General features: G+C 47.1%; 1 protein-coding gene across 1 annotated transcript; it reads left to right on the forward strand.

The window, feature by feature from the left end:
- The first annotated feature begins 993 nt into the window (after nt 1-993).
- On the forward strand, nt 994-25,974 carry LOC147426319 (caltractin-like). Its single transcript, XM_086498582.1, has 7 exons — nt 994-1,139; nt 1,207-1,312; nt 1,478-1,514; nt 1,613-1,640; nt 24,585-24,737; nt 24,807-24,909; nt 25,679-25,974. Exons 1-7 carry the CDS (start codon nt 1,137-1,139, stop codon nt 25,738-25,740), a joined length of 492 nt encoding a protein of 163 aa, XP_086354708.1. The 5' UTR covers nt 994-1,136; the 3' UTR covers nt 25,741-25,974.
- Nucleotides 25,975-27,673: the final 1,699 nt, after the last annotated feature.

Here is a 27,673-nt window from a genome sequence, read left to right on the forward strand (position 1 = left end):
TCGCAAGCCTGCAAGTTACCGATTTACTTCATGGGAAGGAAAGATGTTGGCAAGGGCTATTCGAGAAATCTTGGCGATGCTGGTTTGTTGGGGAGGGGGGGGGCTGGAGCGATAGGACTGCAGACACAGAAGCTATGGGTTTTCACAGAGGCTGCTAATGTTGGAGCAAAACCTTGGAAGATAAAGGGAGGAATATTCGAAAAAAATGAATTTCTTTAAAGTAGAGCTAGTATGTGCCTACGATTTTCGAAAAAGAAAATCGTGGCGAATCTTGGTAGACGTGGGCAGAAAAAAGCCAAACTGGGGGTCTTCACTGGAGCTGGAAGGTATGAGCGCAGAGCACCTCTCTCTCTCTCTCTAATTGGGACAATTGGTGTAGAATGCAGAATGGAAACAGTCATCGCAGCTTCTTGCTCGCATCTGATGTAGGCACCAAGAGGAGGTGGAGCGTCTCATAGGCAATGGGAGAGAGCAGGGTAAGATGCAGGGCACGAGGGAACACACATTTTTTCTTTGGGGGGGAGGGGGGGGGGAGTTTGGCAGACGCCATGGACACCATCTAGTTTTGTTTGCAAGTTACTAGCATGGAAGGGAAAGCATGGCAGTCATGTAAGGGGAAGCAAGACTCGGGGAGAAGATAATGCGCAGGCGTTGAGGGAGAAGGTAAACATGGCAGAGCAATGGGGGGAGGGAGTATGGCGAATGTCGACGAGGCATTAAGAGTAGGGAGACAGACAATCTACAAAATCTTCTCACATATGATTTTTTTAAAACGTTTACCAGTATGTATGTACCAATAAGGAACAACTAGTACGGCCGGCTGCCGAAGGCGGCCACTCTCTCTCCCCCTCACTCATATAAACCGGAACTCATCGGTGGCACTTAAAAACCAGTCTCCTTAATATATAGTATAGAAGGAGAGAGGTATCAACATAACGGAAGTTTCAAGAACAAACCTATTATTTCTTTCTGAAGTCAAGACTCAAGAGGCCCTTTAAACCTTTCCCCCAATCCCGCGATTTATGATTGCTGCGCCTCGCTTCCATTGGACAACAGCACCTAATTTACCGGCAGCTCTGATTAGCTAAAACAGCAGAGCTCTCTCTCTCTCTCTCTCTCTCTCTCGATCGGTTGAAATGGTGAGCTTGTCTTCTACGCGGTCCGTTGCTTTGATGAGGGATTGAAATGGGCTGTCTTTGTTGACAGGGTTATTCCGCCTGGACCGAGAGGACCAAGGCACGATCGCACCCTACGGATGAGCAGAGGCAGGAGATTCGTGAAGCCTTTGATCTATTCGACACTGATGGTTCTGGTAGGTGCTTTGCGTTTTCTTAGTTCTTCATGGTGTGCGCATACATGGCAAACTTGTTCACAATGAAGCGAAGGGCTTTTTAGTTTCTTTGAGAAGTCGATGGACCTTACGTTTTATCAGCCTTGCCCCATTGTTTTCTTCTTACTTAGTGATCTCTGGGGCCAGGTACCATTGACGGCAGGGAGCTTGAAGTTGCCATGAGGTGGGTGAAAGTCTTCTGTCCAACTAGGATAGCACCTGGCATCTCATTTTGAGTTTGGTCATAAAAAGCTGAAAGGTGTGCAACTGTGCATTTTTCAGGGCTTTGGGTTTTGAAGCTGGTGAAGAGGTTGGTACTTGAGTTTTTTGTTCGTGTGCATTTGTTTGTGAAGAAGGCTAGACATTTACTTCGTGTTCAAATGTTTAAGAAACACGCCGAATCAAATAAGAGGAGACTGAAAGGAGTGAAGACAGAGGGATAAAATTAGTTTTGACTACCATAAACCGTGCAAATTAAATTTTTAGATACCATGCCTTGTTGCCATCTTTTAATAGTTTTAGCATACCCACTTTTTGGTAACCATGCACTCTGAGGGGATTCAAGTTAAACTTGGTGTGCCGAAGGCGTGGATGAGTATATCTACAACAAATCTCTGAAGTCAAATAGTATGTGGCGAGTATCCTGTCACAAAAGTGATGACATGGCATTAGGACCTCTAAATAGTGGTTAGAGAGAAAGTGACATTCAAATGATGATGTAACAGTTCGTTCATACCTTTGATGTGGCAATGTAAATCGCGGTGAAAATTGGCAAGCCCTATACCTATAGAGATAAAAGGAGAAGATGAGGCACCAATTTTAGTAGGTGCTTTTGAAACCTAGCGCTAGCTTTTGTATCTGTTGCTTTTTGGCCAAGTGCCTTTAAATATGAGCCTTGAGTGCATGGTTGCATAGTTGGAGAGCAACTTCCTTGGCAATTGTACTCTGCGATTACTAATATAAGACGAAGTACTAAAAGGTATGCTTGACTCTTGGACCAACGCATCTGGGAGCTTCGTGTCGCGATTACTTTGAGTTTTGAAGTTCAAGTGTTAAGTGTCCTAGTTCTTTTCATGTGTTGGTATGAGATTACTGTCTTGTCAGTCCCAAGCTGTTCACAGCGGCATTAGAGTTTCAACCGACTCTTCTTGTATTGAGGATCCGGCTTGACTTTTCATAGCACTCCATGGATTACGACAGAGAATTTGACTAAGAAGTTTTGCAAGAAGATGACTCCAATGGTAATGGAGATTCATACAACAACAAATTAACAAATGATTTGATGATTTACTCGGCGAAACTCCGAACGAGGATCCACAATATACAAATCTTTGCCGGCAATTACAATTTAGCACTTATGCGAAGCGGTTGATGAAGTTTGTGAAGGATTCAATGCAGTTGTCGGTTTGTCTTTAGGTGTAAATTCAAGTCTTCTCTTCATGACTTTATAGCCAACAATCTTTAGTCATGAGCTCTTGGATTGTGTAGACTTGCTTGGACAAACAATATGCGTGTAATGGCGAAGGTAATCCTACCGTTCATACTTGTCCTCCAAGGTGATCAGCTTGAATAAAGACACGGGGTATCTAAAAACGTATGATTGTAGTCTTCCATAGTTTTAGCGGCCAGCATTTTCAAGTTACTCCATTTTACCAGAAGTTGCTCTGCAAACAAGAAGGTCAGTAACTTCGGACAAACATATCCTTGAAAGCTTACCAAGTCCTTGGAGCGTAAGGCTTGGTACCTATAGAATTCCACCACTGCATAGCATTGCTCGAGAGATTTTGGATTCTTCTGTACAGTTTCCAAGTGTCACGTGCACATGGCTTTGTGTGCCACGTGGACATACTTCATTGACTTCCAGAGCCAATTTTCCCCTTCTTCCTAGATAGGGATGTTTATATCCTAGGAGGATTAGTCCGGCAATTTTGTGAGCCTGTTCACAGGACCTGCATGTTCGGACAAGTCCATTAGATTAGGTTTTGCAGTTTGGAACCCTGTTGCATAAATGGTTTGTATACGCGCTTTGACGGATGTTAGAGGAATCTGACGTGCCAGACAGCTCGTCGATCGGATTCCCGGGTGGGCGGATGTGCGACAGTTGCACCTAGATATGAACCCCCTGGACCTATTTTTAAAATAAATCATTTATGATTTATTTGTTGAAAAAGCTGGTGGACAATTGCCCTACCTGAAGCCTAATAAGTATTTAACGAGTGATATGCACCCATGAAGCGAGCCATCTGAAGACAAGTGCAGGAGATAACCTCAGCCTACGGGCATTTTCAGCCCTGCACAGCAGCCAGCGTTTTGGGACAGCTGCAGATCAGCAGCGTTTTAGCAAAGGAACAGCCAGTGTTTCCTCAGCAAGAGCATCTAGCGTTCTGCAGAGTTCAGCCAGCAGTCAGCGTTTCCAGAATTCTTGGTTGAGCAGGATTGATTTGAAAATCGGATATCATGAGATCAGAATGGCTCCGGGAGATGTCTACAGACAATAAGATAGCCTTTCGGATAAGCTTTGATTTATACGAATTTTTGGTGATGCCTTTTGGACTTACCAATGCTCCAACAACTTTCAACCGAATGATGGATAGGATTATCCGAGAGCATCGATCTTTTGTAGGCACTTTCTTTGATGATATTATCCTTTTCTCCAAGGATGAAGCAGAGCACGCCACCATCTGCTACAGGTCTTTCAGGCATTGCATGATCACAGATTGGTTATCAATGCCAAAAAGAGCGAGTTTTTCTTGTCAGAGATACACTTCTTGGGGCACATCGTCTTTGCAGCGAGAGTACAAATGGATGCGACCAAAAATTGCAACTATCCGCGATTGGCCGGGCTCGAAGAATGTTCATGAAGTTAGAAGCTTTTTGGGCTTGTGTTCCTACTACCGGCGGTTCATTTGGAAGTTTGCAGAGGTAGCTTCACCTTTGCACTTATTGACTTAGAAAGGAGTCCCTTTCTCGTGGGGATCGACAGAGGTGATTGCCTTTCAGACACTCAAGGAAAAATTGACTACTGGACCAGTGTTGGCTTTGCCAGGCTTGCAAAAGCCATTCGAAAGTTTATTGTGATGCATGTGGTCGTAGTCTGGGAGCGATCTTGATGCAAGAAGGCCATGTGATTACTTATGAAAGCAGAATGTTTTCAAGGCCTGAATTGGTAGCACAAGATTTATGAGAAAGAGCTATTGGGAGTGATCCATGCTCTTACTCAGTGGCGACATTATCTACTTGGAGCCAATTTCACGGTCTTTATTGATCATCAGAGTTTACACTACTTCTTGTCACAGAAGCAGCTTTCGGAAAAGCAGATGCGGTAGGCTAACATTTTGTCACAGTTTCACTTCCAGATTGTCCATGTTCAGGGACATAAAAACTTAGTGGTAGATGCATTGTCTCGGAAGCCCCTCGTCTTGGCTATTTCCGCGATCCATCATAGAAGCTTCGAAGATACGATTGACCAGTATGCCACCGATCCGGATTTTTTCGATGTTTTTACTCGGATACAGAATGGGGAGATAACTACCAGGATGTTCCATACGGGATAGCTACTTGATGAAGAAAGCAATGTTGTGTGTTACACAGCCGTTGAGGGAAAAGGTTTTGACTGAGTGTCATTGTCCACCTTATACGGGTCACCGCGGCATTAATACCACCTTCAAAAGTGTGGAGCGTTATTTCTTTTGGCCCAGACTCAAGAAGGATGTGGATGACTTTGTTCGCAGTTGTTTAGTATGCCAGAAGGTCAAGTTTGATAGGCATAAGGCACAAGGATTACTACAGCCTTTACCCATTCTCACCCGCCCCTGGGAAAGTATTGCAATGGATTTTATCTTTGATCTCCCGAAGACACAGAGTGGGCACGATGGCATTTGGACTGTCATTAACACATTTAGCAAGCAAGCTCACTTCATTCTAGTGAAGAAAATAGTCAAGACGGGCCATTTAGCGAGACTATTCATTGCACAGATATTTCGGATACATGGCATGCCTGAGACAATAGTCTCCGACAGAGTCCCTGATTCACGAGTTTGTTTCTGAGGGCTATTTGGAAGAACATTGGCACGCGGTTGCAGTTCTTGTCATCATTCCACCTGCAGACAGATGGGCAATCTGAGATCGCAAATTTAGTTGTTTTGGATTTGTTGAAGTCTTACATCGATGAGTGAACCGTGTTATTGTAGGCAAATTCCACCAAAGGCAATTTTTTTTTTTCCCATTGAGTCTTCTGATTAGAGACGGGGAAGGCGCCATTTGAGATAATTGAAGGTGCTCAGAATGTTCCACCATTTCTCAGCACTAAAGACAAGAATTTTGAAGCTTACCAGTACACGAAGGACTTGGACACTGCTTTTGCCAAGGTCCGTGAGGCTTTAGAGAGGTCTCAAGAACGACATAAGAAGGCAGCAAATCGACATCGACGAGACTTGAAACTAAAGGAAGACGATTTGGTGCTCTTACGTTTTGAGAAGGCACGCCTTAGGAAACGAAAGGGAAAGGAGCGGCTTTTTCCAAAGCTTAGCATGAAGTATTATGGCCCTTTCCAGATTAAAGAAAAGATAAACGATGTCTCCTTTCTACTCAAGTTGCTCGATACTTGGAAGATTCACAATGCATTCTATGTGAGTCTCTTGAAACCTTTCAAAGGTGAGGTGCGAGTTGATGGGAAGCTTGATAAGCAACCCGAAGTGGAAGAGAGCGAGGAGATACTCGTTCTTGAACAGATTTTGGCACACAAGGAAAGAAAGATGAAAGGTAAAGTGATTCGGTGGTTCTTGGTTAAATTTAAGAACTATTCGGCATTAGATGCGAAGTGGATGGAGGAGGACCTAGCAGATACTCCTCAGATTTTGGAACTGTACCTTGAAGCATTCGGTTTAGCATCGTCTACTCCGATAAATCCCGCAGATCAGCAAGGTTGAATCTTGTGCAGAGGGATTGCACATGTCACGTGACACATCCAACCCTATGTGTCCGTGTACAAGCTACAACATGACCAAGGTTCAGTTCAGTCAAGTCAGTCTAGAATAGGAAGTGATCTGGCACTTTTGTGAGTCTGTTCGCAGACCGTGCATGTCCAAACACTTATATTAGATGCATATCCTCTGGTTGCACACAACATGATCATCAGATTTCCATCAGTACTCATCAATAGCATTTTTATAGTGCATAGACCTATTTTTCCTATTTTTGACATTTTTCACTTATTATTTTTAAGTGACTTTTGTTGGAAAGTAGGTAGGGCAATTTTGCTAAGTTTTTATATAAGCAAACCAAAGTTAGCACTTTCTGGCAGAAGAGGCAGTAGGAGCACCTTGCTCAACAGGCAACTTCTCAGCAGGACACCCCCAGATGGCCTAGCGTTTTTGCATCCCCAGCAATGACCTAGCGTTTTGGACAAGATAAGCCTAGCGTTTTGCTTCTGCATCAGCTTGGCGACAGAACCACAGCAGCAAGACCAATCAAGAAGCCTAGCGTTTTGCATTTGCAAGACAACCGGCCGCAACAGACAGAATTCAGCCCTAGCGTTTTTGGTTTGCAGATCAACCTCAACGTTTTTGCAGATCTTTGCGACGAAGTCAGCCCTAGGACCAGCGTTTTCAGTTTTCAGCCTTTAGACACAGTAGAACAAGTCCCAAACCTCGTAGACCTCACCTTCCCGCAGCAGATCCTCGCCGCACGGTCAGATCCCGCGCAGTTTGCAGTTTCAGCCTGGAAAACGCAGATTTCAGCATCTATGTTTTTAGCGTGTCGTCGTCGCATCGTCGCCATCGACATCCTCACCGACATAGAGTCAGAATTCAAGAGATAAAGATTTGCAGATTTCAGCCCTTAGCGATTTCAGTTTTCAGGCTGTCTCGTCGTCGTCGACATCGTCGGCAAGTCCAAGCATTGTAGAGATTTGTGCAATCAATAGTAGACCGCTCTCGCTATAGAGAGTGGGGCCTTCGGAGGAGGGTTTGACAACATCTCTGGTGTCGTATTCTTCTCTCTCTATCTCTCAGTCTCATGCACTTTCACGCACATTGTCCATTCACTTTGTTTGTGTCCATTGCACTCTTTCATTAAGAACGAAAGGCTCTCCCTTCCATAAGAACAAAAGGAACCTTGAGCACAGTTCGGAGCACTCATCTTGAGCAAAGTTCAACATTCATTCCGCTGCACCTTACATTGGTATCAGAGCTTTGGCAATGTTTTGTATCACTCAAGGAAAGAACCACATAATTTTTTTTGCTTGTTGAGGTCGCACGTAACCCAAGACCTCTTGGGCGTGACGATTCCTAATTGTGTTTTTGAAGAGTGACAGGAAACCCAAGAAAGAAGGGCTTGTCTAGCCTCCCCTTGTGCCTCTTTTCACTCATTGAGAGCGGACCGTGCACTTAGCGGCCGGCCAATCGCAAGGCCGCCAAGGGGTGCGCCCGCGGAAAAGAGCAAAACACGGGTGAAGAGAAGATCCTTCTCTAACAAATCTTATGAGACCCGTTGAAGGCACGTGGATCCCCTATCACAAAGTGATGACGTGGCTACCGACAACAAATATCCTAATTTCTACCAGAAACCCTAAAATTCCTGCAAACCCTAATTTCTATCAAAAACCCTAATTTGTAGAAACCCTAATTTCTGGAAACCCTAACCCTAACTGCTCGCTGAAACCCTAGAGTGGTTGGAAACCATAAAAGCAGGCGGCAAATGCCACGTGGCAGCAGTGTACGGATTTTCGGATTTTGCGGCGAAATTTGCGGGCTGCTTTTCTGGGCGACGCAATTCTTGATGCTTTTTCCTCGCCAAGTGTGTGAGAGGGAGCATGAGAGAGAAAGAATTTTGCTTTATTTTGTATGTAAAGCCTCAAGAGGGCTTGTGAGAGTATTGTGCTTTTGAACTGGAAGCTTTTGGGGCTTTGCTTTTAGGCATCCCTTGTAACCTTTAAATTAGTGGTTTAGGGCTCACTCTGCAGAGCATCTGGATGTAGAGTTTGAGAGTGAAACCCTAACCGCTCTTTGTACTTTGACATTGATTTAATACATAAAGAAATACCGAAAGGGGCGCCAGTCTTTGGGGCCAATATCTCTAGGCACGGAACTCCGTCGGGCTAGTGCAAATCTATTGTGATTTGTGAATTGTTTTGAAGTGGTTATTTGGTGCTGTCGCGATTGATTCTTGACTTGGAGTGTCCAAGTCTTTTGCAGTGGTTATTTGGTGCTGTCGTGATTGATTCTTGACTTAGAGTGTCCAAGTCTGTTACAGAGATCCCAGATTTACGAGTTTGTTTTGGAAGGCAATTTGGGAGAACATTGGCACGCGGTTGTAGTTCTCGTCATCGTTCCACCCGCAGACTGATGGACAATCTGAGATTGCAAATTCAGTGGTTCTAGATTTATTGAAGTCTTATATCTCAGATCAGAAGACTCAATGGGAAAAGTACTTACCTTTGGTGGAATTTGCCTACAATAACACGATACACTCTTCGACGGGGAAGGCGCCATTTGAGATTGTTGAAGGTGCTGCGAAGGTTCCACCCCTCCTAAGCACGAAAGATAAGATCTTTGAAGCGGATGAATATACGCGAGATTTGGATACGGCTTTTGCCAAGGTTCGTGAGACTTTGCAGAAGTCTCAAGAACGACAGAAAAAGGCAGTGGATCGCCATCGTCGTGACTTGAAATTGAAGGAGGATGATTGGGTGCTGTTACGTTTTGAGAAGGCACGCCTAAGAAAGAAAAAGGGAAAGGAGAGGCTTTTTCCAAAGCTTAGTATGCGATACTACGGACCTTACCAGATCACTGAAAAGATAAATGATGTCTCCTTCCGATTGAAACTGCCAGATACTTAGAGGATTCACAATGCATTTCATGTGAGTCTCTTGAAACCTTGTAAGGGTGATGTGCCTGATGAGCAACCCGAAGTGGAAGAAAACGAGGAGATCCTTGTTCCTGAACAGATTTTGGCACATAAGGATACGAAGATTAAAGGTAAAGTCCGAAGGCGGTTCTTGATTAAGTTCAAGAACTACCCTGCATTGGATGCGAAGTGGATGGAGGAGGAGGACCTAGCAGATACTCCTCAGATTGTGAAACTTTACCTCGATGCTTTTGGTTTAGCATAGTCTATTCCAAACGGACCCCAAAATTCAACTTGGTCGGAGATTTGGTGCAGTGAGATGCACAAGAGGGGAGTCACTCCGCTCCTTTGTCAACAGATGCCTTGATTTAGATACTAAAGTCACTGATGTCTCTTTGAGCTTTAGGGATACTGAAAGCTGACAGTATTCTGTTGTATGACTTTAATTCCTGATTATGATACTGATTTGTTCTCGACTTCTCTCAAGTGCAAGAACTGATAGATGAAATGATTGCAGCATTTGTGGTCTAATTGATCTCGAATAGACATGGTTGCAATAGGGGTTAGTCAATCGGACATCGATGAGGTCCTGATTGGACGATGTGATTGCTAGCTACATTGCCAATAAATCATGGTCTAAGATCCGAATGAATGTTGAATGTCATGTGGTACGTAGGTACTAACAGTCAGTGTCTGCTAAGACGGTTTATGGCTTCTGTCGGTTTTGCAGGCGTAATCGCGGTCGATTACAATGCTTTCAAGAGGGGGGTATGTCACAAAGTGATGACGAGGCTATCGACAACAGAAACCCTAATTTCTGCCAAAAACCCTAAAATTCTTGCAAACCCTAATTTTTGCCAAAAACCCTAATTTGTAGAAACCCTAATTTTTGAAAACCCTAACCCTAACTGCTGGCTGAAACCCTTAAGTGGCTGGAAACCCTAAAAGCAGGCGGCAAATGCCATGTGGCAGCAGTGTACGGATTTTTGGATTTTGCGGCGGAATTTGCGGGCTGCTTGTCTGGGCGACGCAATTCTTGATGCTTTTTCCATGCCAAGTGTGTGAGAGGGAGCATGAGAGAGATTTTTGCTTTATTTTGTATGTGAGAGTACTGTGCTTTTGAACTGGAAGCTTTTGGGGCTCTGCTTTTAGTCATCCCTTGTAACCTTTAAATTAGTGGTTTAGGACTCACTTTGCAGAGCATCTGGACGCAGAGTCTGAGAGTGAAACCCTAACCGCTCTTTGTACTTTCACATTGATTTAATACATAAAGAAATACCGAAAGGGGCGCCAGTCTTTGGGGCCAATATCTCTAGGCACGGAACTCCGCCGGGCCAGTGCAAATATATTGTGATCTGTGAATTGTTTTGAAGTGGTTATTTGGTGCTGCTGCGATTGATTCTTGACTTGGAGTGTCCAAGTCTACTACATACTCTATACAGTTCGGTACCAATACCTCACTTTGAAAAGGAGGGGATGTCACGTGGCACATCCAACCCTATGTGTCCATGGACAAGCTACAACATGACCAGGGTTCAGTTCGTCAAGTCAGTCTAGAATAGGAAGTGATCTGGCACTTTTGTGAGTCTGTTCGCAGACCATGCATGTCCAGACACTTAGATTAGATGCATATCCTCTGGTTGCACACAGCATGATCATCAAATTTCCACATCAATAGCATTTTACAGTGCATAGACCTATTTTCCCTATTTTTGACATTTTTCACTTATTATTTTTAAGTGACTTTTGTTGGAAAGTAGGTAGGTCAATTTTGCTTAGTTTTTATAAAGCAAACCAAAGTTAGCACTTTCTGGCAGAAGAGGCAGTAGGAGCACCTTGCTCAACAGGCAACTTCTCAGCAGGACACCCCCAGATTGCCTAGCGTTTTTGCATCCCCAGCAATGACCTAGCGTTTTGCTTTTGCATCAGCTTGGCGACAGAACCACAGCAGCAAGACCAATCAAGAAGCCTAGCGTTTTGCATTTCCAGGACAACCAGCTGCAACAGACAAAATTCAGCCCTAGCGTTTTTGGTTTGCAGATCAACCTCAGCGTTTTTGCAGATCTTCGCGACGGAAGCAGCCCGAGGACCAGCGTTTTCAGTTTTCAGCCTTTAGACACAGCAGAACAAGTCCCAAACCTCGCAGATCTCACCTTCCCGCAGCAGATCCTCGCCACACGGTCAGATCCCGTGCAGTTTGCAGTTTCAGCCCGGAAAACGCAGATTTCAGCATCTGCGTTTTCAGCGCGTCGTCGCATTGTCGCCATCGACATCGTCACCGACATAGAGTTAGAATTCAGCAAATAAAGATTTGCAGATTTCAGCTCTTAGCGAGTTCAGCTTTCAGCCCGTCTCATCGTCGTCGACATCGTCGGCAAGTCCAAGCATTGTAGAGATTTGTGCAATCAATAGCAGACCGCTCTCACTATAGAGAGTGGGGCCTTCGGAGGAGGGTTTGACAACATCTCTGGTGTCGTATTCTTCTCTCTCTATCTCTCAGTCTCATGCACTTTCACGCACAGTGCCCATTCACTTTGTTTGTGTCCATTGCACTCTCTCATTAAGAACGGAAGGCTCTCCCTTCCATAAGAACAAAAGGAACCTTGAGCACAGTTCAGAGCACCCATCTTGAGCAAACTTCAACATTCATTCCGCTGCATCTTACAGCACAATAGCGGAGTCACTCCGCTCCTTTGTCATAGATTACCTCGATTGAATAGAGTCAATGATGTCCCCTTTGGGTTTCAGGGATACTGTTGGGTTGACAGTATTCTGCTGTATGACTTTATGAAACGAAATTGCCGAAATTGATAATTATTGAATATGATTGATTTGTACTCTCATATTTGACTTGCTTGAGTGCAAGAACTGAAAGACGAAATGATTGCAGCATTTTGGTCTCATAAATCTCTATAGACATGATTGCAATAAGGATTAGTTAATCTGGCATCAGTGAGGTCCGGGATGGATCTAGATGTGGTTACTAAATACGTTGCTGGCAGTCATGGTCTGAGATTTGGAATGAATTTTTCTGTGATTGATTTGTCATGTGATCTCCTGTGATGCCATGTGCAGTGATGTGACTGTCGTCTTTGTACAAATGCTAGATGTGTTGTGTCTAGTGTGTCGATACATAGAGTCAGTGTCTACTGAAATGATTTATGGCCTCTGTCTATTTTGCAGGCGTAATCGAGGGCGATTACAATTCTTTCAAGAGGGGGGTATGTCACAAAGTGATGACGTGGCATGACCACCTAGACACACCGGAACAGAAGGAGAGCCAACTCCTAGACAAAAGGGCAGATAAAGTTTGACCAACTTATAGAGCCTATCCGAGAGGCCTATAATTGAAGAATGTAAGTTGTTCCAACTTATTGTCAAGTGCCGAGTGGCCAAAAGGGACAGCTAGCATTAAAATAATGCGTAGAGAATGCTAATGTGGTTGCTGTACAGGTGCCCGCGATTCACATTGCTAACGTGGTAGGTTGTACGGACATCCGCGATTTATGTTGCTGATGTGGCATGATTGTACGGATTTCCGAAAGCAGTTGTGATTGCTTTTGGGCCTTTTGCTTTTGAGTTTACATGCTTTTGGGGCTTTGCTTTTGGCATCCATTGTAATGTTTATAAGTGACCAAAGGGGCTCAGTTCTCAGAGCATCTGGACGTAGAGTCTGAGAGCGAGCACTCGCGGAAGTTGTACTTTGCTCAAGGATTAATATAAAAGTAATACCGAAAGGGGCGCCAGTCTTTGGGGCCAATCTCTCTTGGCACGGAACTACGTCGGGCCATGTCAACTCTTGAATTGTGAAGTGTTTTGAAGTGAATCTCTGTTGTGTCGCGACAGAATCTAGACTTGGGGTGTCTAAGTTTGTTACATGATATGCCTATATGCTTAAGTGACTTAATTGTGCAAGTGAGGGTATGCAACTATGACCTACTTGATCATGCACATCCTTCTAGAGGCTCACAAAATGCCAAGCTAGGTCCTAAGCTAAGACTGACGCTAGAGTGTAGCAAAAGCTTGTCGATGTGGCGCAAGTGAAGTGCGCACATGACAACTACATGTCTATCCATAAGGGTCATTTCTACTTGAGGATTGTTTCGAATATAGTGAAAGGATGCCATGCAATTGTATGTGCCGGTTGCCCCTCATAGAAAACATGAATGCGTTGACATGCAACTCCGCTTCCATGATGGAAAAAATAGCAAAAGGATGTAGGTTAGCCTAATTGAAGGCTATATGATTATTCAACAGTAATAAGGGCTTGATAACAAGTAGGTTAAATGCTAAATGTATGCCAGATGTGGCTTTAAAGGGCCGACAAATGCCTTAATGATACTACAAAAGAGTATGTTTGAAGTGAGCGCGAATTTAAGATTATGGACTAGCACTGTAGTGCTCAAAGAGCCCTACATGTCTGTCTTTACGGTTCGTCAATTGGAGCTATGACGAGGAAGCTATGGCAACTTGAATCTGGGATGGTCTGCAGATCCGTATCGGATTAGGCAGCTGCTGTTGAAGGGTCAAAGTTGATATGAATGCATGGGCCTGAAGTGCTCACTTTGTGGAGCATGTCAGTCTTTTCAGATCGTCAATCGGAGTTCCGGTTGGCAAGATATTGGCAATTTAAGTTCCACCGGGGGACTAATTCCGTCATAGAAACAGGGGACGAGGGGACGTGGCTCTTTTATGCGGGGAGGGGATGGGGGACGCCGGGACGCAGACGGGGACCCGTTTTTTGGACGCGGGGACGTCCCTCACAGGGGACGGGGCCCAGGACGCGGGTCCCCGGTGACCAACTCGGATGGGACGCGGGCAGGGGACGGGGCTGTAGCCATTCAAATTTCAAAAAAGTTTTTAAGTGCCCACTTTTTGAGGGGGGGGGGGGTTTCAAATTCAAAAGCACCCTTTTGGGGGGAATTTCAAATTTCAAAATCCCACTTTTGGGGGGCCTTTCAAATTTCAAATTCAAAGTTCAAACCCCCATTTTGGGGGAAGCTCTTTCTACTTAAGAGCATCCACTTCCAAGCCTCAAGGCTCATAGCCTCATAGTATCTACTATCATACCCAAGCCTCAAGGCTCAAGGCCACTTCCTTGAAGACTTGAAGTTCCCATTGAAGTTCCTCTCTCTCTCTCTCTCTCTCTCTCTCTCTCTCTCCCATCAAGCTTTCTCCTACTCCTCTCTCTCTCTCTCTCTCTCTCTCTCTCTCTCTCTCTCCCATCAAGCTTTCCTTCTCTTCAACCCTTCTCTAATATCTATCATCAATGGCATCTCAAGATGGATCCCAAGCTTCTCTAAGCCCTCCTATGTATGCTAAACTGTACTTATCCACTCTTCACTTGTATATCATTATGTTTTGCCCCTTGGCGAGGATGATTGATGCTTGATCACCACATCAATGGTGTACTGTGTCGCGCACGCCGCATGCCCTTTGTTATATTTTGGTGTTATGTAATATGAATGCAAAAACCACTTTTTCTTTGCAATCTTGTGCTCTAAGTGTTCACTATTGTCTCAGTATTAAATTTGCAAAGAATTAGTGTTTTTTAAAGTGCGTCCCTTGTCGCGTCCCCCGTCCCCTGTTTTGCCACGTCCCCGTCCCCGGGACCCTCCACGTCCCCGAGACCCGTCCCCGTCCCCATGTGACTATGAATTCCGTACCACTTTGGTCGCCTCGGTTAGGTCATCATCTGGGAGTTTTTGAGCTTCAACGAGGTTCTGGAATATGGTAGAACAAGTGAGGAGTATCTTGTTCGGAATGTCATCTCTTGCAGTGCATTGGAAACTGGGTATGCTAGAGGACTTATGATCGGCACTATCGTGGTCGAGATTTATGTATAAAGTGGTGCTTTGGCAATGCTCGGTTGGTGATAATTGAGCTCTACAAGGTTGGTCAATAACATATTAAATATGGTGCAGTCCAAAGATCAGTAAGTGCTTGACTAGCTTCCAGGAAAAAGGGTTGACTCTTGGAGAGCATTGGATACGGGAAATGCCCAACATGGCAGTGGGTAGTCAGTTAGAATGCTGTGCTTAGCAATGCCTTGATTAATGTTTGTGGCGAATGTGGTGCCTTTACAAAAGCACGTTAAATTCTCGATAAGTTTTGTGTCTCAAATCTTGTGCTTGGTAATGCTTGGCTGATACATATGCCAAATATGGTGTAATAGGTACTAGTGTCCGCCCATAAAGCAAGGTTGGTCACCACATAATGGCCGCCCATAAGAACAATGGCAAGGGCCTCCCATAATATGAATGGGGGAAGGAAATAACAAAAGAAAGAAGCGTGTAGGCAGCGAAGGAGGCGCAGGTAGAGAGAGGGAGGCTTTTGCCGGGCTGTAGGGAGCTCGGACGAGCATGAAACGAAAAGTGGTCAGCTCGCCATGGCGCCGAAGTTTGGCCCTGCTCTCGGCAATTTTCGCGCAACCCCACCATCGACCTGCCATGTCATCGTATGCGTTCCCACACAGTGACGGCGGCGCCACTGCTAAAAATAGGAAGAGGGGTTATTTTAAAGGGGATTTTTGTATGAAGAAAAAAAGGAGGGGAGAACGTGTGAGGGGAGATATACCATAGGGTGAAGCAAGGCTGGAACGAGCAGGAACCAAGGGAGCGTCTCTCTCTCTCTCTCTCTCTCTCTCTCTACCTTGGAGAAGCCACCGAGGGAATGGCATGATGGAAGCAAGAGAAGTAAGCTTTTCTCTCTTGAGCTTGGAGGGAAGGGGATAATTAGGGGAAGAGGATCCAAAGGAGCCTCAAAGAGGAAGAAGGCCGATTCTTTTTGGCAAGGAGAGAGCTCAACGAGGGATCTCAGAAGGAGTTTTTGCCGAACTATCAAAATCTGTTTTTGAGCGCACAAGGAGAGAGAAGGGAAGAACTTCTCGTATGCAATCAAAGAGCTCAGTTTTTGACGAGCAATGTGATTTGGAAAGTTCTGAAGGGCAATTAAAGCAAAAAGAGGAGAGTGAAGCTTGTAAGCAATTGGAAGAGCTTCTTGAAGGCAATCAAAGAGAGAAACTTTGTGGAGCTCATAAGGGCAATTGAAGCCGGAAGAACGACATGGAGAAGATTTTCATCACCGTCGTCAATTTAAGCTTTGTTAATCATTTTGATAAGTCTTGGAGCCGTTAACGGCCCGTTTAATCTTGTAAAGGGAGCCTAAACTTCTCGTTTTCGATTAATCCTAGTGAAGGTGTTGTTAACAGCCCGCCTTGGCTATCGATTAAGTTGTACCTAAAGCTTTTTTTTTTTTTCCCCGAGAAAAAGATCCTTCTATTAGTTAATGAAAGCTGCCCATAGGGCTACATCCACCTCTGCAAGAGAGGGCTACAACAAGCATGATGGGGAGACTCTCCCAATGAAAAAACAGCATATATACAATGGGGCTAAATCAAGAGATGGGAGGAGGGAAAAGCCACACAGGTGGACAATAGTGCCATCTGAGCACCCCCTGGACCATGGAGTAAAACGGCCCAGGGCGCCAGAGTCGAAGGAAAGCCTCGCGGCGCTCCCGCATGTGGTCGGAGCTGCCCTGTAGTCCCTCAAGCTGTCCTCTGAGAGTATGGATCAGCTCTAGCCAAAAGTCACGAACAGTCTCTGCTGGTGGTACAAGGCGAGCCTCAAAGATGCGGAAACAACGGGCCTGCCAGATGAACCAGAGAGCTAGGCCGCTGATCAGCTCCCAACACTCCGCTCTCTCACTGCTCCACTCCTGTGGAGTAAGGTCTGTAGCAGGCTGGAGTGTAGGTCGACCCCCCTGTATCACTATCATCCTGCTGGTGGAAGATAGCTCAAACTGAAGTGCCGGGCCCGTGAGGGTGGACCAAGCCGCCGCCCCCCAAGTGTACTGTCGAGCCGTGGAGAGGGCAGGCATCAGCCGAAGAACTCGTAGCCACACCTGCTGGGCCGAGGGACAGTCCCAAAGACAGTGTCGCTGACTCTCCACCAACTGGTCACAGGCTGTACATGCGGCCGAGAGACCACTATGTACAAGCCAGCTCCCTACTGCTGTGGCTCTGTGTGCAACCAACCACTGGAACAAGGTGACGCGTCGCGGCTGTCTGGAGTCCCACAGCCTCTGCCAAAAAGCTGCCAAGAACTCAACTGTGAGACCCTCCTCCTGCCAATGACGTGCTGCAGCGGGGCGGGCCTCTCTCTGTGCTGCAAGTATATGACGTCCAAGCCGAACAGTGTACTGAAAGAAAGGGACTCCTGGGCGGTCTGCAGAAGAGAATGGGTCCCTCCATAGCCACTCACCAGGATCCCACTGTACTCGTGCCAGTGGACAGCACTCCCAAGCCCATAGCCTCCAGTGTCCTGTCTCAAGAGCTGCTGGGTCAGGGTCTATGACGCAAGTCCTCCCACAGATGCCCACAACTCGGATCCTCTGGAAACAACACTCTGCTACCTGCAGGGCCTCTACTGCAACTCTTTGTAATCGTCCCCCACCCTGAAGCTCGAAGAACAGGGCTGGGACAGTCTCTGAGCAAGCCCTGACTGAAATGAGAACCTCCAGTCGTGTGAAGGCTCCCATCCACTGGGGTGCTACTGGCTCGAGAGGCGTGAGCCAATCAGCTGGAACTGACTCTGAGATGTCTTGACACATGCTCTGAACCCCTCTCATGCCCTGTAGCTGGACAACCTGCACCTCCTCTGACAAACCTGTGAACTCTAGCCAGTCACCTAGAGAGCGCGCTGGACCTGCTGCCATGGGACCCCAAGAAACATGAGGCCTACTCCCAACCAAGTGGCCTCTCTGAGTGCTAACCATGGGGTTCCAGACGAGGGGCTGTCGTAGGCGCTCCTCCGTGCACGTCGGCTGTCGCTGCTCTAGGCCATGCCGCAATAGCTCCCAAGAACGAAGCAAACTCACAGCGAATCGGTCCTCCAGTCTCCTGCTCAAACCAACTCGGCGCAACTCTGTAAAGATCCATCTGGTCGAAGGTTGCCAAGGGCCTCCTGACTGAGGCACCCTGGCACGAAGCCTCTGCAACAAGAACTCCTTCCAGGGCTCCTCGCCTGGAAGAAGTCCTCTGACGACGAACTTCCCTTGGCTCGGGCAATCTGAGTGTCGCGACCTGACCAAAGGAAGTTCCTGATCAGCCTCTCTACCTGGCTGATGCAAGAACTCGAGAAGATCCAGCAAGAAGTGATGTACCACATAGTTGCCAACAACACTTGGTTGGCAACTACTACTCTACCAGCCAGCGAAAGTCGTGCTGAGCTCCAATGTAACAGCTTTCTCCTGATGGACAGGAGAAGAGGAGCAATCTGCTGCTCGGGGGACAAATCCAAACCAACCTGACAACCCAAGTACCGAACTGCAGTCCCTGGAGGAATCCACCTGAAACCCTCTCCTGGCATCCAATCTGGCACAGGAGCACTACCAACTGAGAAAGCCACTGTCTTTCTCCAGTTGATCAGTGCGCCTGATGCACAGCAGAAGGTCTCCAAAGCCTGCCCACATCTGTGTAAATTGGCCTCCTGGCCCTCTAAGTACAAGGCTGAGTCGTCGGCAAACTCAGCGTCCAGAAGCTCATCTCCCCGTATAGGGAGTGCTAAGCCCCTCAAACCAACCTGCTGTGACACCAAAAATCTGCTCATCGCCTCCGCATAGAACAGAAAGAGAAAGGGGGCAAGAGGACAACCCTGTCTGACCGATCGTGTGAGCAGGAAGCGCTCACCTCTACCTCCTGCCAAAAGCACCTGACTGTGAGCGTGTCTGTACAAAGCTGACACCCCTCTGATCCAAGCCTCTGAGAAGCCCATCCTGCGTAGCGTGCCCTCTAGAAAGTCCCAGTCAACTCTGTCGTATGCCTTCTCAAAATCGAGAAGAAGAATCACAAGGTCCTCCCCACGGAGCCGTGCAAGGGCAGAAGCCTCCCAAAAAGTGAAGATGTTGTCAAGGATACTGCGTTCCTTGACAAAACCTGTCTGAGTCCCATGTATAAGGCTCTCCAAAAGTGGCTGAATCCTCAAACTCAGAGCCTTGGCAAGAATTTTGTAGGATGAGTTGAGAATGGTGATGGGGCGCCACTGTCGAATCTCATCCAAGGAGCCACCCTCCTTTGGAATGAGGTAAATCAGGCCCTCACTCATGCTATCCGGCATCACTCCTGTGTGCAGAATGTACTGAAAGGCACTACAAAGATCTGGGCCAAGCAGGTCCCAGCTCTCCAAGAAGAAGCTGAAAGTCAGCCCATCCTCACCTGGACAGCTACCACGAGGGAGGGCCCTAAGAGCCGTGTGCAGCTCCTCAAGCTGAAGAGGTAACTCAAGCCTCTGCCGCATCTCCTCAGTCACAAGACAAGGCATCTGTGCCCAAACCTGCTCCCTGCATGCATCCTGTCTCTTTGACTCGGGCTCAGCCGACAGTAGCTCACGATAAAAGTCAGTAGCAACTGCACGCATATCCTCTTGCTCACAAACCACTGACCCATCGGGTCTCCTCAACTGATTGACCTTGGCATGCGAGTGCCGAGGTCCCACTGTCTCAAAAAAACACCTGTCACTCTGTCACCCACCTGAGTCCACTGAGATGCCTGTCGGTGAAAGGCAAACTCATGGCGCCACTCCTCTGTGCAAGCAAGCTCCTGTCGAGCCTGTTGTAACTGCTCCTCCAACCATGGACTGTCTGGATGCTGCTCCTGCATCCTCTGTAGTGAAGCAATGCCTCGTCTGAGACGTTGCTTCTCCTCTCTCGCTGCAGCCCGTCGAGCCAGAGACTCCTGGAGAAAGAAGTGGCTAAGCTGAGCTAGGCCTGAGGCCACTCTGTCTGCAGGTGGAGCCTGGCTGTCCATGCCCTCTGTCCATAGAGCCTCGACCCTCTCTCTGAGTGCTGAGTCCAACAAGACCCGCTCTGGGATGCGAAGCATCGTGCTCCCACTCCTCTGCCTGTCTGCCACTGTGAGGATCACTGGTGCATGGTCCGAGAAGGATGTCCCTGCCAGGATGCCCACTGATCCCCCCAAGTCACTGAAGTGGTCACTAGTGTAGAAGCGATCTATGCACGATAGATTCACTCCTCCCACTCTGCGGTCCGATCTAGAGAAGGCAAGACTCTCTGGAGGCCTCACAAAGCTAGAATGCTGCCATGTATCCGAGACCCTCAACGTCATACAAAACCCCTCCCAAGCTGCTAACTCGACTCCATGCAAAGTAGCATGGCTGCCTCCGATCTTGTCAGAAGGGTCCTCCAACATGTTGAAGTCCCCTCCTACACACCACTGGTCAACCTGTGGCAAAGACTCAACAATCTGTGACCAAAACTCTGCACGAGCACTCGCCACATTGGGCGCATAGATGTTCAAGAAACCCACAAGGCTACCCTGAACCTGCATAGTAATCCACTGAGCCCTGCCTGGTACAATAATCCCTCTGCCCACAATGGCTTGCTGTAATGAGTCCGCAATGGTCATACATACCCCACCCTGGATGCCTCCAGGTCCAAAAGCAGCTGACCAAAAGGTATCATAGCGTCCACGCAAAATCTGACCACATCGCCGAATGCGGCTCTCAGACAAATGGTGCTCCTGAAGCATAAGGAGATCAATCTCTCCTCCCACAAGGCAACGTTGAAGCTCCTGACGCAATCGGCCCCGCTATCGCTGAAACTGGGGCCCACCTAGTCCCTGCACGTTCCACGAGACGATCCTCATGGGGAGCGAGAGAGAAAAGATGCTGCCGCAGCAGCAAGACGAGCTATCTTCGAAGCAGGCTTGGATGGGGAGGAATCCGCATCCGAGCGTCCTCTAGATAGGCGAGACTGCAGTGAGTACCTGGTCCAAGCCCAAGTAGAGCGAGCAGTGCGTAAAGCAGCCTCCTCTGTCCAGGAGTCCTCATGAATGAATACATAGCAAGGCAAACACTGCGTATCAACAAAAAAGTACACCACAATGTGTCTACATCCTGCTGAATCTGGGGGTGTCACCGCAAACTTGGCCAGTGGCCACAAAGTCTGTAGCAAATCTGTAACGCCAAGTTCTCCCATGTGGTGAGAGAACTCGAGAACCTGTGTATGCAACCATCCCACCACTGAGTCGAGGGACCACTCTGTCTCAGTCCTGCCACAGAGGGGGAAGGAGAAACCAACTGCTGAGTCCAAGGCCTCTGTCCCCCTAGCGGCGAGGAACAAAGCGTGGACTCTGAAGCAGGCTGCCTCGTGGTCTGCTGCAATCGCCAAGAAAACCCGTAATCGAAGAAATCCCAGCGGCGTCGGAGGTCAATGCTCGTCAAACCACGAGGGATAGCTGCAAGAGGAGATGTCTGAATCTGCAGAGGGGGCCGCATGAAGGGCTGACCCTCTCTCGCTAGGCGACTCGTGGCGAAGGCGCTGCCAAGAGATCTCCTAGCCGCCGGCGAGGGTCCAGTCTCGTGAGCCGACTGTGGTACTGAAGCAGGAGGAGGGGGAGAAGGGGCTGGGGGGGGCGGGGGAGAGGAGAAGCGGGGTGGGGCGGTAGAGACATGGGGGGGGCGAGGTGGGGAGTGAGCGGTAGCAGAGGGCGGGGGAGGGCATGAGGAGGAGGAGGGGAGATCGGAAGGCGGAGCGGTTGGCGAGGGTGAAGCGGAGGTGGTGGCTGGCGTAGGGGGCTCCTCCTGCTCAAGAGGACCAAAGCGGTTCCCCGTGGGAACCCACTGCTGCTAAGTAGGCACCTGGGGGCCACTCTGAGTGCCAGGCTGTTGCTGTGGCCCCTGGCGTCGACGGCCACGGGCCTGCTGCCACCCCTCCTCCGTTGGAGCCCTAGGCTCGGAGGGTGGCGCTGAATCTGTGCTCTGTGTCGCTGGCTGTGGCTGCAGCCCAGCCTTGGCAGGCTGGGGCTGAGGCTGGGGTGCGGGTCGTGGTCTCCTTCGTGGGCAGGCCTTCGCTAGGTGGCCCATCTGTCTGCAAATGAAGCACTGGTTCGGGAGACCCGAGTACTCCACACTCTGTCTAAACCAACCCCCACTCACCCGAGGCAGAAGGATGACCTTCGGGAGCGTGTGGGTATCTCTGACCAAAACTCGAACTGAAGGGATGCCAGCCGCCTTGGCAGCTACTGATGCTGCCGTACGAGGTGTCTCCAGGACAGTTCCGATGGCGGAGCCAATCTTGGAGAGAAGTGGAAGGTACTCCCTCCATAAACTTGGAAAGCAGACTGAGATGGGGATGTCCGCCTCCTCTACTAGCACATCCGAAGACGGGTCAAAACCATGTCGCCACTGTCGAAAGTGGGCGCGTGATGCTCGGATGGCCAATGGACTCATAGCTATGACCTTGGAGGCCATCTCGGAAGTCTCGAACTCAATCTGGTAGTACCCCCGTCCGAGAATCTGGACATCCAAGATCTTGCCCACCTCTGCGAGGAGGCGGGCCTGGAGAAGGTCTCGCAGCTCTCCTCTGCTGGGACGAGTGCCGAGAACCTTGCAGATGACAGAAGTCGCCTGCAAGCGTTCTACCTCTGTGGCAAGGCTCGCTTGCTCTGCCGGCGTAAGAGCAAGTCGAATGGTGGGCTCAGCGGGGTCGGGCGAGGGGGCTTCAGGCGAGTCCCTCTGAGGTGAAGCTGGAGCCTCCATCTGTGTCTACTGCTGAGTCGAAGAAGCGGGCGGCGAAGAAGAAACCTGCAAACAAGTCAGCCAGGCACTTTTCGGAAGAGAAAGTGCTGCCGAGCCAGGTGCAGAGGGCCTTCGGGGCGAAGAGGATGGGGGGGGGGGGGGGGGGGGGTGTGATGAGGAGACAGCGAGGGCGAAGAGGGAAGCCGTGCAATGTGCGGGTGCACAAGCAGCAGCGAGCGGGGGGGATGGAGCGGGGAAGGCAGAGCGAGAGGAGGGCAGCGGGCTGCGGCAGCTAAGGGGCAGCGCGCAGACAGGGGGGGGCAGTGGGCTGCGGCAGCTAATGGGGCAGCGCGCGCAGATAGGGGGGGGCAGCGCAGCGAAGGGGCAGCGGGGGGAGGGAGGGGGGGGGAGGAGAGCGATGGCGCAACAGCAAAGGGGGGGGGGGGGCGAGCAGCAGTAGCGGGCCTTTCTGTTGTACCTAAAGCTTTACTCACTTTATTGATGATTATGGTGATTGTCGGAGCTGTCAGTGTCTGCTGTTCTCTCTCTCTCTCTCTCTCTCTCTCTCACACCTCTCACAGCCAGAGGCCCCGCGCCTTCCCGGCTCACGTTTCGACCACAAACCCCCCCGACAGCGTCACAGTGTCACGAGTGTGCAATGCAAAAAAGCTATTCATAGAACCCCCTCACTGTCGGAAATCTCTTCCACAAGATCTTTGCTAAAGGTCACTGGCGAAGGAGGAAGATACAGTGCAGCCTCCTTGTGAAGAAAAGGATGCAAGGCTTATTAGTGAAGCCTGCAAAGGCACGAAATGCCTCTGTTGTATCGATTGAAGCATGTAGAACATCATGATTCTGAAGCAAGGCTTTTAGCATGGTCGTGTAGCATGTAGCAGGGATTTTGCAAACTCCAAAACAGATTCCCACGTCTTCTTCTGGCTCACCTTTATCATTTTTGATAAACTAAGGACAATGCACAATCTCAAGGAGAAAAATCGCAGCATCCGTAGGTGTCTCATCGGTGTGGGTTACTTATGCTTGTGATTTTGTATTCTTTGAAGCATCGGCAAAGATTGAGGTGTCATCCTTCATTTGCTTGATGACACAATCACCGTTTGATCTTGTTCATCACCCACATTGGTATCTGGCTCTGTCACATCAACGATGTTTGAGAGAAAGCTTGTATCCCGAAGGCATCGAAGCAAAACGCCCCTTTCTCTCTCTCATTTTTTTTCAAAAATCGAGTATCAAAAATCAACACTTGCAAGCCCTAAATCAGCACCTTTAAACCCCAAATCAGCACCTGCCAAGCTAAAGCAGCAGCAAAAAACCCTACAACAATAGTGGAACATTCAAAAACAGTCCAAAATGCAGCAAAATACATGCCTATAAACAACAAAACAGCACTATGTAGTGGCAAGAAATAGATTGCGAAACCCTAAAACAATACACTGGGAATTAACGCAAATTCAGAAAAAGCCAAAAACCCTTGATGCATAAATCTCTCTCCCCCCCCTGTACCTCCGCATAATTGATTCAGGTTTCTCTATGTCTTTCATTGATTCCATGGGACAACACGATGATGGGTGAAGTTTCAAATTTCGCAATATTCAGGTGCATGCATGTCTAACAATCTGGGCTCTTGTTCACAATGGGGTAGTCAGTTAAATTCTCACATGCGCATGGATCTGTACATATTGGCATTGCGGTCAGATTTTCCCTAAAGCCTTCATTGAAGACATAGGTGTAGAGTGGAATTAGTTCAGTAGTGTTTTCTAACATCACCCATGTAACAGCTACATGTCTGCTAGCTTTTCAGTTGCATAATTGCTGACATAAACTTGGACTTATCAAATTTTTCTCTATGATCTCAGGAAGTGAAACAAATGATTGCAGATGTTGACAAGGATAAAAATGGCTCTATTGATTTCGATGAGTTTCTTCACATGATGACAAATAAGATGGGGGAGCGGGATTCACGGGGGGAGATACGAAAGGCATATAGTCTTTTTGTTCCTGAGAAGAAAGTAAGTATGATTATCTTGTGCTCTATTATCTTTTACATGATTTCTTCTGACATGTAGCTGCCTGTGCAGGGTAGAATAACATTTGAAAGACTCAAGCAGCTTGCGAGGGAAGTCGGCGAAAATTTCTCTGACGAGGAGTTATGGGAAATGATTCAGATTGCAGATCAAAACGGTAAGAAGTTTAGAAGGATGTTGATCATGAGGGATTCTTTTTTTCCTGCGCAATAGAGTATTATTCTATAAAAGCACCATAGTTTTTTCCATATGTTTCCATACGGCAGAGGGTATGGGAAGTATGATTGGAGTATATTTCAACCCTTGAGCTTGAAACATGTGTGATCTAAATTAATTTGGAAAAACAAAATGATTATACATGGTATGCACTCATAGCACCATAACTATTCACATCTTCCTTTAGATTTGAAACCACTATGAATTTTAATCATCATTAACGCCCGCATAGACCTCATTACCTTGAATTTTTCTTGCTCATTTAGCCATGATATTTCTTTTCATAAGGGTATGAAAACAGTACTAATGCCCGCATGAACCTTATTATGAAACTACTTTGAATTTCAATCATAATTACTGCCTGCATAATATGGGTACCATTATGAAACCTCATATATGAAGCTGCTACTATTATGGGTACTAGAATTTCAATCATCATTAATGCCACATAAATCCTTAGCTTGAATTTTTCTTGCCAATTTTGGCCATGATATCATTCTCCATATGGGTATGAAAACAGTATTCCATATGGATATATGGTTTAGCTAGCCATGTGGGCATGGTTGCAGTTATGAAAAGCACTGCAGTCATGAGAGATTGTTTCATAATCAATGAAATGAAAGACATGGCATGGGCTAGACCCCCCCGCCCCCCACCTTAAAAAAAAAAAGATTTGAGATGTATTGAAGTTCTGCTTGTTTCAATTGAAGGTGACAACCAGGTAGATGAGGATGAATTTGTTGAGGTCATGAAGAAAACCAAATTATTTTAAGTGTGAAACAACATGAATACCACTTGCGGTCAGCCATGTTGCAGTGAGCTGGATTGAGCTTTGATATGGGCAAAATAGAACAACAGAGCTCATAAGGAGCCATAGAGCGATATTTGAAATACATTTTGTTGATGCTGTTGTACTTATAAATTAATCAACACCCTGACATACATTTTGTTAATGCTGTTGGTACTTATAAATGAATCAACGGCCTGAAAAGTGTCTCTTTGTGGAGCTTTTGGCATCGAGCACCCAAGATAGGTGGTTATTTTCAATGGTTTGTGAACACATTGTTGCATCAAGCCTTCTTGAGGGATTGGCCTACCAAGAGGTTCAACTAATTGTATATGAAAACTTGTTCATGTAAATTTTGCCAAATGATGGACGCCAACTTACATTGCAAATTTGCATGGGGCCTAACACGCGTGCATACGTGTATGCACTCTTTCTCTCTCTCTCTCTCTCTCTCTCTCTCAAGTGTGGGTGTGTGTGTATGCTAATAATAAGAGGAAAATGGTATAACCTTTCTATCACTCAAGTGTGGTAGATTGGTTATGCCATTTCCCTCTAAAATAACAGGTCTTGAGTTCAACTCTCCTCCTCATCAGATAGATCTTTAAGGTCTCTTGGGATGGTTTCCTACCACGTTAAAACAATCTTCTGGAAATCAATCAAGCTCTCTCTCTCTCTCTCTCTCTCTCTCTCTCTCTCTCTCTTCCAAAGGCAAACAAATTTGAGGTCCAAAATTGGGTGCCCCTAGCCCACCTTGCTTCGTTGATGTTGCTCGTGGGAACATTGGCCAATTTGCCAATACACCTTCCGGCACACACCATCACCATCCTTGGCCCCTTGGGAGAAGCTACCCCATATCAATGCCAGGCCTCCCGTGTATGTTGATGAGTGTTGGACAATAGGTCCATCGCTATTTGGTGTTGGACTTATTACTATTTAGGGAAGGGAGTTATCCCTATTGAAGGACTTCGAGGTGCACAACGTACTAAAATAAAATGGAACAAGAAGATACTTCAACTCTTTTATGGTAAAAGATATCAAATCCCTCCTATCCTCTACCATGCTCAACTATTGGAGAAGGCTCTCTTGACACCGATATCTCTAGATTGCAACCATGCCAATGAAGATAGCGATGTCCTATGATATGTAAATTTTCTCGAGTGCGAGAGGAGGGCTTGATTGAAGACCCTAAGAAGGTTATCCTAGCTCTCATCCGTTTCTGAACCGCATCGTGTGCAGGTCATACCGCATCGTGAGCAGGTCATTGAGCCATGATTGATTCTATTCATTGGCACTTATGATGAATGAGGATCGGACCTTCCAACTATGTACCTGACCACATTGTCTTGCATGGAATTTGATTTTTATCTTATATCACCTTTCAAAATGGACAAATGAAAATCTAAAATGAAGGAACTTGGAAAGACATGAAAAAAGTGCTTAGGGAGGCTACAAAGTAATTGTACACAAGTCCCTTCGGAATGATGAGAACAATGCCATTGCCCATCTCATATTGTGCAGTTAGCAAGTACAATTCCTTTGGAAGCATTTCAATAACGATGGTCCAATAAGCTGTGTGGAGAATGCTAAGGAGATGTTAGGCTTGACAGACTGTATATGTCTTCAATTTACTCCAAGAGCATTGACAGATTGGTTGTTAGACTGACTCCTCTCTTCTTCTCCTTGATCTGAAACCTGTGTTATTTGAGTTACGCAGATCTGGGTTCAATTTCAAGCCAATCCCACTTAGATCAATCTGTTTTTGGTCTTAATGCTCTTAGGAAAAAAGGTCAAGGTATTTTAGAAGAGTCCTTCAATTCCGGTGCTTTTGGTTTCAATGCTGGAAGAAAATTCAAAAGACCCTAATTGATTTTAAGAGAATAGCTAAAGCCATTAGAGCTCATAGAAGGATGATGATAAG

The sequence above is a fragment of the Adiantum capillus-veneris genome, chromosome 24 (genome assembly GCF_014529385.1).
Source record: "Adiantum capillus-veneris isolate H3 chromosome 24, ASM1452938v2, whole genome shotgun sequence".
NCBI classification, from domain to species: domain Eukaryota; kingdom Viridiplantae; phylum Streptophyta; class Polypodiopsida; order Polypodiales; family Pteridaceae; genus Adiantum; species Adiantum capillus-veneris.

Excerpts from the sequence above, each read along its gene's own strand:
- LOC147426319 (XM_086498582.1), top strand. Across the intron at positions 1,515-1,612 it reads GAGCTTGAAGTTGCCATGAG|GGCTTTGGGTTTTGAAGCTG; the intron begins GTGGGTGAAAGT and ends TGCATTTTTCAG. Across the intron at positions 1,641-24,584 it reads GTTTTGAAGCTGGTGAAGAG|GAAGTGAAACAAATGATTGC; the intron begins GTTGGTACTTGA and ends CTATGATCTCAG.